General features: G+C 55.3%; 1 protein-coding gene across 1 annotated transcript in view; it reads right to left on the bottom strand.

The window, feature by feature from the left end:
- Nucleotides 1-12,564, bottom strand: part of DTX1 (deltex E3 ubiquitin ligase 1) — a 35,943-nt gene extending 23,379 nt beyond the window's left edge. Inside the window, 3 exon segments of the mRNA XM_032472178.1 lie at nt 10,855-10,984; nt 10,986-11,818; nt 12,314-12,564. Coding sequence (XP_032328069.1) covers nt 10,855-10,984; nt 10,986-11,114 — 259 coding nt within the window. The 5' untranslated portion in view covers nt 11,115-11,818; nt 12,314-12,564.
- Nucleotides 12,565-13,775: the final 1,211 nt, after the last annotated feature.

The following is a 13,775-nucleotide window of genomic DNA, read 5'->3' as shown; positions in this document are numbered from 1 at the left end:
TCAGCCCCCATCTTTTGGCCTTAAGAAGAAGCTGACTTGGTGGAGAGGGGAAGGCCCTGAGCCCCTGTGACTGCTTCTTTAGCCTCCAAAGGGTTCCTCCCTGGGCTCAGCCATGATCCCCTCCCTCTGGGGGTGGCTTCCTGGAGGGAAGTGACCTCAGTTTGGGGGCACCCAGACCCTGACGGGAAGGGGTGCTCGTGGGAGGCAGTCATGGGACATCCTGTCAGGTGGGGGGAGTCCCGCTGCAGGCCGAGGCCTGTGACTGGGGGTTGGGCAGTGGTTGAACACCCGCTGGATTCTGGGCCCAATGAGGTAGTTTACTGAATCCTCCACCAATGCAGAAGTAATCATAACAACAGTCATTCACACTCAGGGGACATACTTTCATGGCCCCAGTCGCATGTTAACTCACTTAATCTTCACAACGGCCCTACAACGTGTTATCACCCCATTTTAGAGGAGAGGAAACAGAGGCACAGAATAGATGAGGAACATGCCCAAGATTACCTGCAAGGAAGTGGTCTAGCCAGAACCCATCCCAGGCCCCCTGGCTCCCTTCCCTGCTCTGCTCTTACTGGCCCATGTTCCAGAAGAGAAAACTGAGGCATGGAGGTTACACAGCGAGTAAGGGACACAGCTGAGGTTCAAACCCAGACTGCCATATGGCCTTCCGGAATAGCAGCCCTCTCCCTTAACCCCTGAGCTGATTATCTGCGTGGCTGGCCAGCTTCCTGACAGCAGTAGTGATCACCCTCCTGCTTTATCGAATTCTGCTGTGCCAAGGACTTCTGTGCACTGTCCAGTCTTCAAAACAGCTCTAGAGGTTTTGTGCACTACTGTTAGTCCCATTTGGCAGACAGGGAAACAGGCTCCCTCGGGAAGACTGGACGCCCCCCCCTGGGGGCAGTGGTAGGGCTGAGACTCGAACTGCTGTCTGTGGACCCAGGGAGCCTCCCCCTCCCGCCCTGTGATCAATAATCCTGCCCTGTTCTGTTTCCCTCCAAACTCTCCCAGGGGACTTGTCAACTGAGCCGCGGCCCATTAGCGGTTTCTGCACGTTTGAAGCTGGCCCAGACTCCCCAGGGTCTGCTGGCAGCCAGGCCAGGGCCGAGGAGAAGGGAGGGGAGGGGGTCTCCAGCCTCGCCTGGGGAGGCTGAGGGGCTGCAGGGCACTCGGAGAGGCTACCACTTTCAAATTGGTTTCAAAAGGCCCTGGCTCCGGAGGCTGCCGGCAGCTGCAAACTGGCTATGCCCACGTTATGGGCTGAATGTGTGGCTTCCCGGTCACCTGGCTTCCAACACACTTGGGCTCAGACCCCTGGCACAGAAGCAGCAGCTGAGAGAGGGAAAATGAGGGCGTAGGAAACAGAAGGAGCAGCGAGTCCTCTATCTCCTGGAGCCCTGAGCGGCCTTGGGCAACTGCCCTGATCCTTCCAAGCCTCTCCCTCCTCATCTGTGAAATACGCATTATCATCATCATCAGTGCTCACAGAGGGCCTACTATGTGCCAGGTACTGTTCTAAGTGTTTCATGTGTTAATTTTTAATCTATACAACCCTCTATAGAACAGGTACCATTATCATCACTGCCTTGTACAAATGCTGAAACACAGAGAGGTGAAGTGACCTGCCCCAAATCACACAGCTACGGAGTTATTAAGCCAGGATTCAACCCAGCTGGATCTGAACTTCTCCCCACTTCCACTGCCACCACCCTGGTCCAAGACACCATTACTACTCGCCTAGACTACAGCAGCAGCCTCTGTCCTGTGTCCCAGTTTCCCTTCTTCGCACCCTGTGATTCATTTTCACAAGGCAGCCAGAGGATCTTTCACAAACTCAAGTCTGACCACATCACTCCTCTGCTCAACATCCATCAATAGCTCCCTAGTGCCTTTAGAAATAAATCAGTCTAAGCTCTTTAGCTCATCTTCAGGGCCCATCACAAGCTGTCTGCACAGCCTCACACTGTAATTGCACCAAACTTCTAGTTACTCTCTGAACGCACCGTGTATTTGCACGTGCTGTTCCCTCTGTCTTGAATGTCCTTCCACTCACACCACTCCATTTTCCTCCCTGCTGAATTCTTACACAATTGTCATGGTTCAGCTGAAGCACTGTCCTCTTAAAATCTTCTCTGCCATCCTTAGGGAGAATCACTCCCTCCTTGGGACTCACATAGCACCTTGTACCCACAGTCCCACCGTTAAAGCACATAGCTCACTAAATGTTGAGGCATCTGCTCCCTCCAGCCTAGAAGCCTCTCAAAGGTTGGGCTGGCTTTCAGCCACCTTAGCATCCTTCCATAGCCAGAGCACAGGGATGTAGGCACTTGGAAAACGCTAGGTGAATGAATAAATGAATGACCAAATACACACAAGTGAACCTACTTGTGTACTACAAATGATAAGGCTGGAGGTTGCAAGCTGAGGGTGAATGTGATTTTGTTTTGGTCCCCATGCTATTTACATCTTATGCATATAATGACCAGGCATTTCAATACTGGGGTGGACTCACTCAGAACTGAGTTTCAAAAATCCCCAAATAGCCAAAGATGCAGCCACAAGGGTTGCCCTTCTTGGCAACAGTTAGCAGAAGCTGAGTCACAATCACTCCATCATGTTTTCAAGTATTGAGCACCTGCTGTGTACCGGGCACTAGAGTACCACAATTGAAAACCTTTGCCTTTCCAGCCACTGCACACAATCCTATTGGCTGCCCAGGCCCTGTAAGCACCTGAATTTAGGGAAACTGAGCCCCAGAAAGAGAAAAGGATTTGGCCAGAATTACCTGCAAATGTGAGACAGATCTTGACCCCAGGCCCCCAACTCCTATTTTCACAGTCCCAGGCGACTAAGACCTTGGCATGAATGAAGCTTTGTTCCCTAGAGGAGAGGAACCTGGGGAGGGCTCCTAGTGGTACGATTTCAGGTGAACCTTACACTTCCCCTGGCATGCTTTGCTTGTAGTCGGAGGGAGAGGGGACAAAGGCTTAGTGGCGGCGGGGCCCAGCCTGTCACTGGGAGAAGAGGTGGCTACGCTGCGGCTGCTGGCAGGACTGTCCTGGCCGCCAGCACGGCCTCCTTTGATTGCCTCCTCCTTTGTTCTGCATTTCAGGGCGTTCAGCTCCAGGCCCAGCGCCAGACTCCCTCCTGTAGCCCATCACCCGCCTGCCACTACTGCCCGGGCAGGTGGAAGAGGTTGCCTGGAGCAGCTCCAGAGAGATGATGGGAGGAGCCCAGAGAGGGAGAGGTGCTTTGTCTGGGCCGCAGAGCAAGGACGCAGCCACACAGGACCCAGGGGAGACTCAGCACCCAGCCTGGCTGCTCCTGGGACCTCCAAATCAGAAGCAGCCCCACATCCCAGACCTCCTCGGTGCCTGGCCTCCTGCGTCATGCCCATCACTCCTACCAGAATAGAAGAGCCTTGAGGGCAGCAATTTGTATCTGTCCTGTTCTGCTGCTTCCCTAATGCCTAGGACAGTGTCTGGCACATAGTAGGTGCTCATTAAATTCCTGCTGAACGAATGAATACTGACCACAATTCCTTGAGGTAGGTACTGTGATTGGGCCCATATTACAGAGGAGGAAACTGAGGCTCATGGAGGGAGTGTGGTTTACCCAAAGTCATAAGCCAGTGCCCCCTCCCATCCCCACCCCACCTCACAATTACCAGAGGGCAGCTGGGAAGGGAACCTGGAGTCTGGGCCTCACCAACAAGGCTCCCTGAGGCAGCCAGTTCCAGATCTGGGGCCCATACTCTCAGCTGGTATCAGCCAGGGGCACCTGGGAGCTGGTGGGGGGGGGGTCTGAGTTGATTGGGAGGCTGGGGTCTTATAGGGAGCGACTATCTTGGGACCTGGAGGCTGCCCTTGGGAGGGGCTACCACTGGGTGGGGTACAGGAGTGAGCAGAAGGAGGGAGGCCCAAGGAGACAGAGGTGTCAGGGGAGGGAGGCCTGGGAGGGCCCTGGGCACCCTTCTTACTCTGAGAACTTCATACTGAGGAGGATCCCACTGCCAACAGCCTGAATGGGCACCTCCACTGTGACCAGTCCGGCCCATCATCTCCCTATCCTGGCTCCTCCTCATTACCCTCCCATCGTGTCCTCTGTCACCTCCTCTTGAGAACCTTCATGCTTCCTCCTTCACTCCTTATCACCTTCTTCACCACCCTCCATCACAGCCTCCACAGCACCCCTGCTGATCCCCCATCGCGGCCCCCTTTATCACACCCCCCCCACTTTACCTTACCATTAATAGCTCCAATCATAGCCCCGATCACCTCCCCGTCCCTTCACCTCCCCCTCCCCTCCCCCACCTCCATGGCGCTCATCACCTTCCCTATCACCTCCCCTACTCCAGCCCCCACACTTCCCATCTCAGCTTCTATCACCTCCCTCCTCTCTAGGTCAGACTCTACATCTCCCTTGGACCGATGAGGATGAGGGTTGGGAGAGAGCAGGAAAGGATGGGGAGGGGAGCAGGAGGGACTGGGGACATGAGAGGAGAGAGAAGAGGCTGTGAGGAGGATTTGGTTCAGGATCTTTCACCCGCACGCCCAACAGGAGTGGTCTGAGCGCTGGTGGCGCTGTCCAAGGTGCTGGGCAGCCAGGCCTGGCACAGTGTGGGCCCTGCAGACCACCTGGATCTGAATCTCTGACCCATCTCTTCCTAGCTTGGGCAGGTGGCGCCCCACCCTCAGAGCCTCAGCTTTGCTTTGTATAAAATGGGCCGATGCCTGCTGGCTGGGAGGAGGGAGCCCAGATGAACTGTCAGGAAGTGCCTGTGTCAGCCCCTGCCCAGCCTGCTTCAGTTCTGGCCTCCAAGCACCCATGATTAACAATGCTGGTCCTGCAGTGTGGCTCTGGGTCCCCCGGGGCCTGGCCGCTAAAGGGTGACAGCTGGCAGCCCAGCCATGCCCACTGGGACTCAAGAGGCCTCCCTTTCACTCTTCACCTCTCCCCCTCTGTCACGGCCTCCCTTTCCCATTCAGGCCTGCGGTCTCCTCCAGGACCTTGCGGAAGCTGTTTCCTCCACCTGGAAGTATTCCTCAAACCATACAGACTCTCAGAGAATGCCTCTTCCAGGAAGTCCTCCCTCTCAGAGGACTCAGGCACACACTGCCCACATCACCTGGCCGAGGGCAACCTCCTCTCCGAGGAGGTATTTAAATCTTTCTCCTACTTGAACATGAGTTGTAATTACATACAAAGTAATACTCTCCGTGTTTTTACTTACATTTTCTCATTCAGTCCTCATGACAACCCTCTCAGGTAGGGACTATTCTTATTCCCATTTTACAGAACAGGAATCTGAGGCTCAGAGAGGTTAAGGAGCTTGCCCAGGGTCACACAGCCAGCAAAAGGCCAAGCTGGAATTCACATCTATATCTGAGTCTGAGGGTTCATCTGCCATTCCCATGATATGTATCAGCCTTTGCCTCCACAAGACCCTGAAATCAGTTTGACAGAGGTCTTGTCCTTCTTTCTGAGTCCCTAGGAATCAGCCCAGGGCCTGGCACTGGGCAGACACTAATGACTGTCAAATAAAAGTGATGATGAATTTATGGTGTCAGAAGAGGCTCCAGGAGCCAGACAAGCAGCCAGAGGTGAAAGGATGGCTCCGTAATGGTGGAGATGCAGGCATTATGACAGGTGGTAGTGGGAGACACGCATGTGTGGATTTGTTGGACCTGCCGCCACCATGGGATGGACCCCACCCGGCCCATAGACACATCATCCTTCTTTCCCCTGGGGTCAGGCTCAGCCCCAGCCCCAGGGGCTCTCCAGGTTGTCTGGGAGAGGGTCCCAAGGGGTCCTGTAACCAGGGAGCTGGGCCCTGGAGGCCTCTGGGGTTGCACAGGCTGTTCCTGTTTTGTACAGTACCTGGCAATAAGCCCCAGCAGAGCTCTCAAGAGAGAAGGGGGAGGGAACTCTCTCAGCTGGCCAATGTCACCTTATACTCCATCCTTGAAACCTCCCTGAGAGGCGTGTGTTCCAGAGGACTGACTGGCTGTGTGACCTTGGGCAAGCCACTCACCCACTCTGGGCTTCTGTCGCTCTGTCTATATAACAACTTGCCTCATAGTCTGAATTCTGGCAGTGCTTTCCCTGGTGATAGCTACTCTTCCCTTTGGGTGGTCCCACCTAGTCTCCAACAGCCTAAAGATGTCTTCAGATAGGACGTTCCTATAAGGGCACAGGGCTGAGTGAAGCTCCAGCTACCCAGAGAAGGGGTGATGTAGGCTTGGAAGATGCTGAAACCAGCCACCACCTGTCACTCCAGCATGACAGCTGGGGAGTGCCAGACACAGCTGTGCTTTGAGCTGAGGGGACAGCAGTTGTGGATGGTTTCCAGCCCAGCCTCAGCTGTCCCATCTACAGAATGGGCAGAAGGCTGCCATCAGTGCCCCTAGCAGCAGAGGGAAAAGTGAATGGGCATCACCAGTCAGTCCAAAAGGTGCCCCCGTCCCCCAGACATGTGAGTCCAGGGAGGAACCTGGAAACTGCTTGGAAAGTGACTAGGTCACATCTCTGTCCAGTTGTGGGGACTGGGTGGAAAATCCAGGGTCTGGGTGAGGACCTCGGTGGCTGCTGGCCCAACAGTAGGTGGGAAAATGACTTTCAGGGAAGCAAACAGTTCCCAAGTCTTTCTCTCACTCCTGATGGGAGCCAACACCTTCCCCCAAGACCCGTATGGCTCCTGGGCCCAGCTCCACTGCCAGCTGCCCCGCGCACCTGGACAAACCCCTAAGCCTTGGTCTTCCCATTTGTGAAACCTCAGTTTGGACGGCTCAAGACAAGAGAAGAGTAGGAAAGCTTTAGGGGAACAGCGCGTGGCGCAGCGGAAAGATTATCACCAATATCGCAGCACACATGCCTGGGAAGGGAACACCCGCCTTCCTTCTTGCCCTCCTCCCCCGACCCGGGCTTTCCCCTCCAGCCTATGCCGGTGACACCACCGTGAGCAATCTAACATCACGCGGCCCAGGGTCACAGCATTTTCCTCCACGTGGGCTCCAGACCTGCAGGGCTTCAAAGGGAACCTCACCCTCTGTAGACAGCGATGAAAACAGCCCAGCAGGGGAGAGGTGAGGGGGCATCGGCTGAACAAACAGGAGCCTCATGGGACGGGGGGGCCTAGCCCCTCCCTTGTGATCCAAGCCTGATACCTGGGTTTTCTTCCATTGGCCGCATGACAGGCATATAGACAGGGCATTTGTGTGTCAGCGGCATACAAGCAGGTGGGTGCCGTGTGTGTGTATGCACATCCATGTGCCCCTTGGCCCACGCCACAGGTATTGCACTATATGCCACTCTGCGTGTGTCCTGACACCAGCAATGTCCTACCCTGCGGGCAGGTTAAGAATATATTAGGGCAGGGGTTGGTGAACTGCAGCCCACGGAACAAATCCACCCACTGCCTGCTTTTGCACCGCTCACAAGCTGAGTGGTTTTTACGAACAGTTGAAAAATAAAAAGAGTATTTCATGACCCGTGAAAATGACATGAGATTCAAATTTCAGTGGCAGCAACTCGTTTTATTAGAACATAGCCACATTCATTCATTTGCATGCTATATATGGCTGCCTTCAAACTATAGCAGCAGTCAGGCTATAATGGCAGTTACAACAGAGATTGTAGGTCCCACAAAAGGTAAAATATTTACTATCTGACTGTATCAGAAAGTCTGCGGCTCTAATATCAGGGTGCAGTGAAGCTGGGGCATGCTGCTATCTCCCCCCAAAACTTAGAGTTCAGCTTCTGAGAACTTGTCGAGAATTTTACAACTGAAATATCTAAATAGAGGCTGTGTTCATTTCAGTACATATATGCGAGCTTTGGGTTTTACAACTTTATATTGTTTTGTGTGTGTGTGTGTGTGTGTGTGTGTGTGTGTGTGTGTGTGCATGTGTGTGTAGCACAATCTTTTCAAGATTTAGGACCTCCTACTCATCTCTTGTGCATCTGTAGTGTTCAGCACATGCTAGGCACATGGTGAGTAACTAGTTAAGGTTTGTGGGATAAAATAACATGTGTGATTCTCTCCATCAAGTCAACAATCCTGCTAGCAAAGCAATGCTCTTGCCCATTTCATAGATGTGGAAACTGAGGCCTGGGGAGGTGACAACACCTGCTTGATGCTCTTCCCTGGACCATTAAGAGTGAAGACAAGTGATGTCGTTCCTTGACACTGTATTGTTCCTGGCAGAAGTGGGTGAGCACGTTATAACATGTCTGGTGGGAGACAGTTTTCCCCTCCCTCCTGCAGTTTTCCGAGCATCCTAGGTCCCCTGCTGGCCCCATTGGTTTCCAGGCCTTCCTCCCTCCCTGGGGGGTCTTGGCAGGCTCCCAGGAGCCAGTGGAGAGATGACTGCTTTTTTCCCTTTTCCTGCAAACAGGGGGCAGGTGTGGAGTGAACAGCCCCAGGGTAGGGAGAAGGGGTTACGGTGGGGGGAGTGACCGAACTTGAACTGCTGGGGGATCCAGCGAGGTTGAGCCATAAAAGGGGTGCCATTGAGAGTAAGGGGCCTGCTGAAATAGGGAATGGAGTTTGGGGAGCTAGAAACCCAAGTAGGAATGCTGGGAATAAAAAAGGATCCCTTGAAAGTGGGGGGGGGGGATCAAAGACAAACAGGGCCAACTTGGCAGCCTTGGGTAGGGCTATCCCTGCTTCTGAGGACCACAAGCCAGGCCCTGGAAAGTTTCCCTACCCAGCACTAGCTCTGAACCTGCAGAAAACCACAAACATTGAGCCAAAGAGAAAACACACTCCTTCTGCAGTCAGACCCCTGCCCTCCCCCAAGAGATCGTTCGGCATAAACCAGAGAGAATGGGGCAGGAGACACCTACCACTTCTCCATCAGGGGTCTGCCTCTCTAGAAGAATGAGCATGAGGACTCGATGGTGACTTCCTCTACTCTCAGGATAAAGTTCAAAGCCCTTTTCATGGCAGTCCAGGGCTGTATGCACCAGTCTCATTTTGTACCACCTTCCTGTCATCCACTGCACTCCAAACCCAATGAACTTGAATGTCCTCTGCTCCTTCCCACCACAGGGCCTTTGCACTCGCTGCTCCCTCTGCCGGGAACACTGTCCCTCTCACTCATTCTTCAGATTTCTATTCAAACACCACTTTCTCAGAATAGCCTTCTGGGACCACCCCTAGACCAGGATTATTTCATGTTCTCAGACTTGCAACTGGTGACCTGCATAGATATTGTGTTTTCTTGTTCCTTGACTACACTGGGATCTCCAGCATAGGTCCTCCACAAGTAGACTTCTACTAAGGGCCTGTCTGTCTTGATCCTTGTAGTATTTTGGTGCTTAAGCACAGGGTCTGACACACAATAAATGATCAATGAGGGCATGAATGAATGATTGGCACCACTTTTGAACGCAGCTAATAACTGAAGTTCTGGGACACAGATGTAGTGAAAAGTAACACTGACAAACCATTTAATATGAATTCACCTGTGTGTCCATACTTGGTGGCCACTCTGTAGGTACCAAGCAATGGTCTACAGCAGAGTTATCCACTAGAACTTTCTGTGATGATGGCAGTGTTCTGGACCTCTGCTCCAATATGGTAGCCATGAGACACATGTGGCTACTGGGCACTTGAAGTGTGGCTAGTGGGACTGAGGAACTAAGTTTTAAGTTTCATTTAATTCTAATTAGCTTAGTTACATGTGGCTAGTGACTACAATACTGGACAGCACAGCTCTAGAGAGAAGGAAAGTGTCCTACTGTCTCAAAGTTCTGTCTTCTAAGGATTCATAGTTACTCCTTCAAAACTCCATCAGCTGGTCCTTGGGGGTGAACATGCCAAGGATTCTTTGGCAGCTTCCATGAGGCAGGAACTCACCATCTCCCACTGCCCACCAAGCTTGTCACAGAGACCACCAGGCAACAATGACTCAGGGAGATCTCCATAGTGCTGGCGAACAAAATGCTGAGAGTGGGCCCTCACCATTTTTATCACCATCATCACCTATCACATGACCACCAAGACTGTCACCAGCCTCATTCTCTCCATCATTATCACTATCACACCTCTCCTAAGACCACCACCAACACAACCATCAACACCACCACCACCAATTCCACGATCCAAACTACCACTGGCATCACCACCAACACTATCTCCTCCATCATTACTACCCCTGCCATCATCAACACCAGCAACTCCTTCATCCCCCATCATTACAACTACCATCACATCACCCCAACATCACCAATACTTAGAGCCAGTCTAAGATACCAGTCAAGAGTTTTGGCTCTGGAAATCAACTGTCTGGGCTAACCAGCTCTGAGTTTAAATCACTCAGCTTCGGGGGGGGGGCTCAGTTTCTTCATCTGTAAAATGGGACTCCCACTACTACTAATATAACAGTAAGACTAGCTGTGACCATTGGAAAAAGTCAAATGAGGAAGTAGACGGAAAACTCTTTTACTATAATGATTGAGTGCTAATGCTCTTGTAGGTTCTGTGCTCAGTGCACACAATTTTATTCAATCCTCACACAGCTGCGAGAGACACTGATCCATCCACTTTGCAGATGAGGAAACTGAGGCTCAGAGAAGTGATGTAACTTTTTCCACAGCCCTACACCTAATATAAGAGGCTGGATTGGAACTCAAGTCTAAATTGGACTAGGCTAGACTGTCCCTTTTTGGGTGGAGTGGGTTGGATCAGCATATTGGCCTCCCACTGTTCCTGGTTCCCTCCTCAAGGATGCCGGGGGCATTTCAGCCTCCCATCATGAAAGGTGATGGTGGTGGTGGTGATGGTGGTGGTATCTGTGTCTCCGCCAGGCCCAGGGGGTGGGTGGGGAGGGTAGCAAGTCCACTCACCTGTGTCCTGGCGAAACTGGTGCATGGACTGCAGGTCGATGATGTAGGGCACGAGCTGGGCGTCCACCTGCCCCAGGACCACGGAACCACGGGCGTCCTCCTTGAGCACATTCTCGATGTGGTGGCACACAGGTGGCCGTGTAGGGCCGCCAGCGGCTGTGCTCGTTCAGCCACTCCCACACCACCACCCGGGCCACGTTCTGCGGTGGGAAGCCCAGCCCGTTCACCGGCATCATCACACCCTGGCCTGGCCGTGACATGGCCGCTGCCTCAGGGGCCAGGACCCTACTATTAGTGGCCCAGCTCCTCCTGGGCCTGGGAGCAGGCAGGCAACTTCCGCTCTCCCCAGGGGGCCAGCAAGGACTGTCCGGCCTCCTTTCTAACTCCGGCCCTCTCTGAGGCCCAGAGGCCTCAGTTAAAGGAGTGTGGGGTGTGTTCCAGGCTCCACGGACCCCTTCCCGGCAGAGCTGTCTCAGACAAAGGTGCTGCTCTGGAAGGCAAGTGTCTTTCTTATGCTGGGGAGAATGATGCTCTAAAATCCTTGGTTTCCTCAGCTCAGACAAGGGGCTGAGGCAGCCGCCTGTACTCTAGGTCCGGGCTCTTTCCTGCTGGTCTCCCGTTCTTCCTGGCAGCGCAGGGCCTGTCACCCAGGAGGCCCAGCCCCAGCCCGCGGCTCTCTGCAGCGCCCAGCCAGCCCTCTGCGCTCGCAGCTGCGTCCCAGACCCTGCGCCTGGCTCCAGTGGGGCTGCTTGCCTTGTCTCGGGTCCGCCTCCCCCGACGGCTCCCGCTGAAGGGGGCGTCCCTGTCCCCCTTGACCCCAATCCACGGGTCCTGGAAGGCCTGGGTGGCTGAAGAACGCACGGGGGAGGGGTGCCGCCGGCCTGGGCTGCGGCTCCGGAGCTGGGCTGGGGGACGAGGGGGGCGGGGGCCCGTGGGCACGCCCCACCCCACTCGTGCTCGCGACCTGCCAGGCGACAAGACGGGGAGAGGGCCCTTTAAGAATAGAGCGCGGCACCCCCTCCCCCCTTCCCGGGAGAGCGATGGCTGAGAACAATGGGGAGCCGATGGGGGGTGCAGCAAGGGGGGCTAAAGGGGGTCGCCTGGTCGCGGTCCCTTGGGGCAGGCCTGGAGGGAGGGCTGTGGCTGGGGCGCGATTTTCCGAGCCTCCTCGCCTGCGGCGCCCCCTCCTCAGCCGCCTGAGCGCTCTCCTCCTCCGGGGCCCGCGCTCCGCCGTGAGGTGCAGGGTGCGCGGGGATGTGCGAGGATGCGCGGCGCTGCAGGCGCGGCCCAGGGCCCCTCGGGGGTCGCGTCACTGAGGCGGCGAAGCCGGGAACTGGATCATAGCTGCCTCCCGCTCTAGGGGTAACAGCCCCCCTTTCCCAGCGCAGACCTCCCCAAAGCGCGCGCGGGCCTCCCGCAGGAGCCGGGGGTGGGGTCCCTGAGCACCCCGCGCTCTCACCGCCTCTCCTCCGCTCTGCCTGCTTCCCCGGCTCACGCTTCAGCACCGCCGCCTCCTGGGCTCCCCCCGGAGTGGGAGGGAGCCGCGGTCCCGCCTCTGCGCCCTTGCCCTCCCAGGCCGCGCGCCGGGGCTCTGGGCTATCCGCGCGTGGACAGACTACCCCGCCGACCGACGGACGCGTGAGCGGGCTGCCGGACGCCGGGATCCCGCGGGTGGGAGGCGGCCGCAGCCGCGCTCAGGGGAGGGAAGGGGGAGGGGGCGGAGAAGGAGGAAGGGGAGGAGACAGATCGCGGCCCTAAGCGCCGCCGGCGCTGACACGCGAGTCCCTGGGAGCCCCATATCCTCGGCTAGGCCCACCAGGGACCCCACGAGGCTCAGGGCATGGAGTGAGGTGTCCATGGATCGCCTGCTTGAATCTTAGTCATCTTTACATTCAGTTGCCCAGACCGGGGCCTGGTACACAATAGATGCTCAATAAATGCTTGAACGAATGAGTAAGTTCCAGAGATTGTCTAATGAAAGATCTTAAAGCGTTCTAGGGTAGGCTTCTTTCCTCTTTCCACTATTCTGGGCGAAGGGAGTGAGGAGGGGCTGGCAGAGGGAATCACGGAATCTGGAGTGCACATGTGGGAAGACTGAGGCCCACAGAGGGTGAAGGATAGGCCCAGGATCTCATAGTGGCTTAGAACCACTTTGCTTAGAGCTGATTCTCCTCCCAGTACCCAATTAGCCACCCCAGAGCCCACTTCCCCAAGGCAACCAACCTGCTCAGGTAAGTGCGACAGCACAGCATCTTGCCTCCAGCGGGGCGGGGGGACCAAGACCAGGAGGCAGAGACCATGGAGGAAGGTAAGGGTAGGCCCAGCGCTATCTCATTCAGGGATGCTTGTAAACAACAGGTGCTCAATAAATGCTAGGTGAGTGTTGGCTGGATGGAAAGGGAGGTAGGTGGTGGCAGCAGCTCAAGTGTTAATGGGATGGCCAGCTCTCCCTCCTCTGGCAAGCTGGATGCAGCTGAGAACACACATCATCTGGGAGGGGGATGGACCACCCGGGGCCTGCGGGTGTTTAGATTAGGGAAGATGAAGGATGCGTCCGGGAACTCCAGCCTGGGCGGCAGACTGGGGTCAGCAGTCTGTTTGGGAGCCTGTCCAGAGCGGCCCACGCTCCTCTTCCTCTCTCCCTTCCAGGGCAGATGGTGATAAACTAGGCGAGGTCAGGGGCAGACTGCTCAGGGGAGATTTCCCAGAACTGAACTCTGGTTCCCTAGCCAGCTGGAGTGACCTCCCCTCCCAGGCCCCTTCTATCTCCTGCAGCCTGGTGCCCGATGGGCTTTTCCAGATCGGGCCAATGATTCTATTTGTTTGTGCCTGCTGCAGACTAAAGAGAGAGGCTCTGTTAGAGGGCAGGGCCAGCTCTGCAGTGCTACGGCTCCAACAGGATCGCCGGGCTCTGGGATTTT

The sequence above is a fragment of the Camelus ferus genome, chromosome 32 (genome assembly GCF_009834535.1).
Source record: "Camelus ferus isolate YT-003-E chromosome 32, BCGSAC_Cfer_1.0, whole genome shotgun sequence".
Classification (NCBI taxonomy): Eukaryota; Metazoa; Chordata; class Mammalia; order Artiodactyla; family Camelidae; genus Camelus; species Camelus ferus.
The sequence above is the reverse complement of the archived record's forward strand: the minus strand, read 5'-3'. Positions and strand labels throughout refer to the sequence as shown.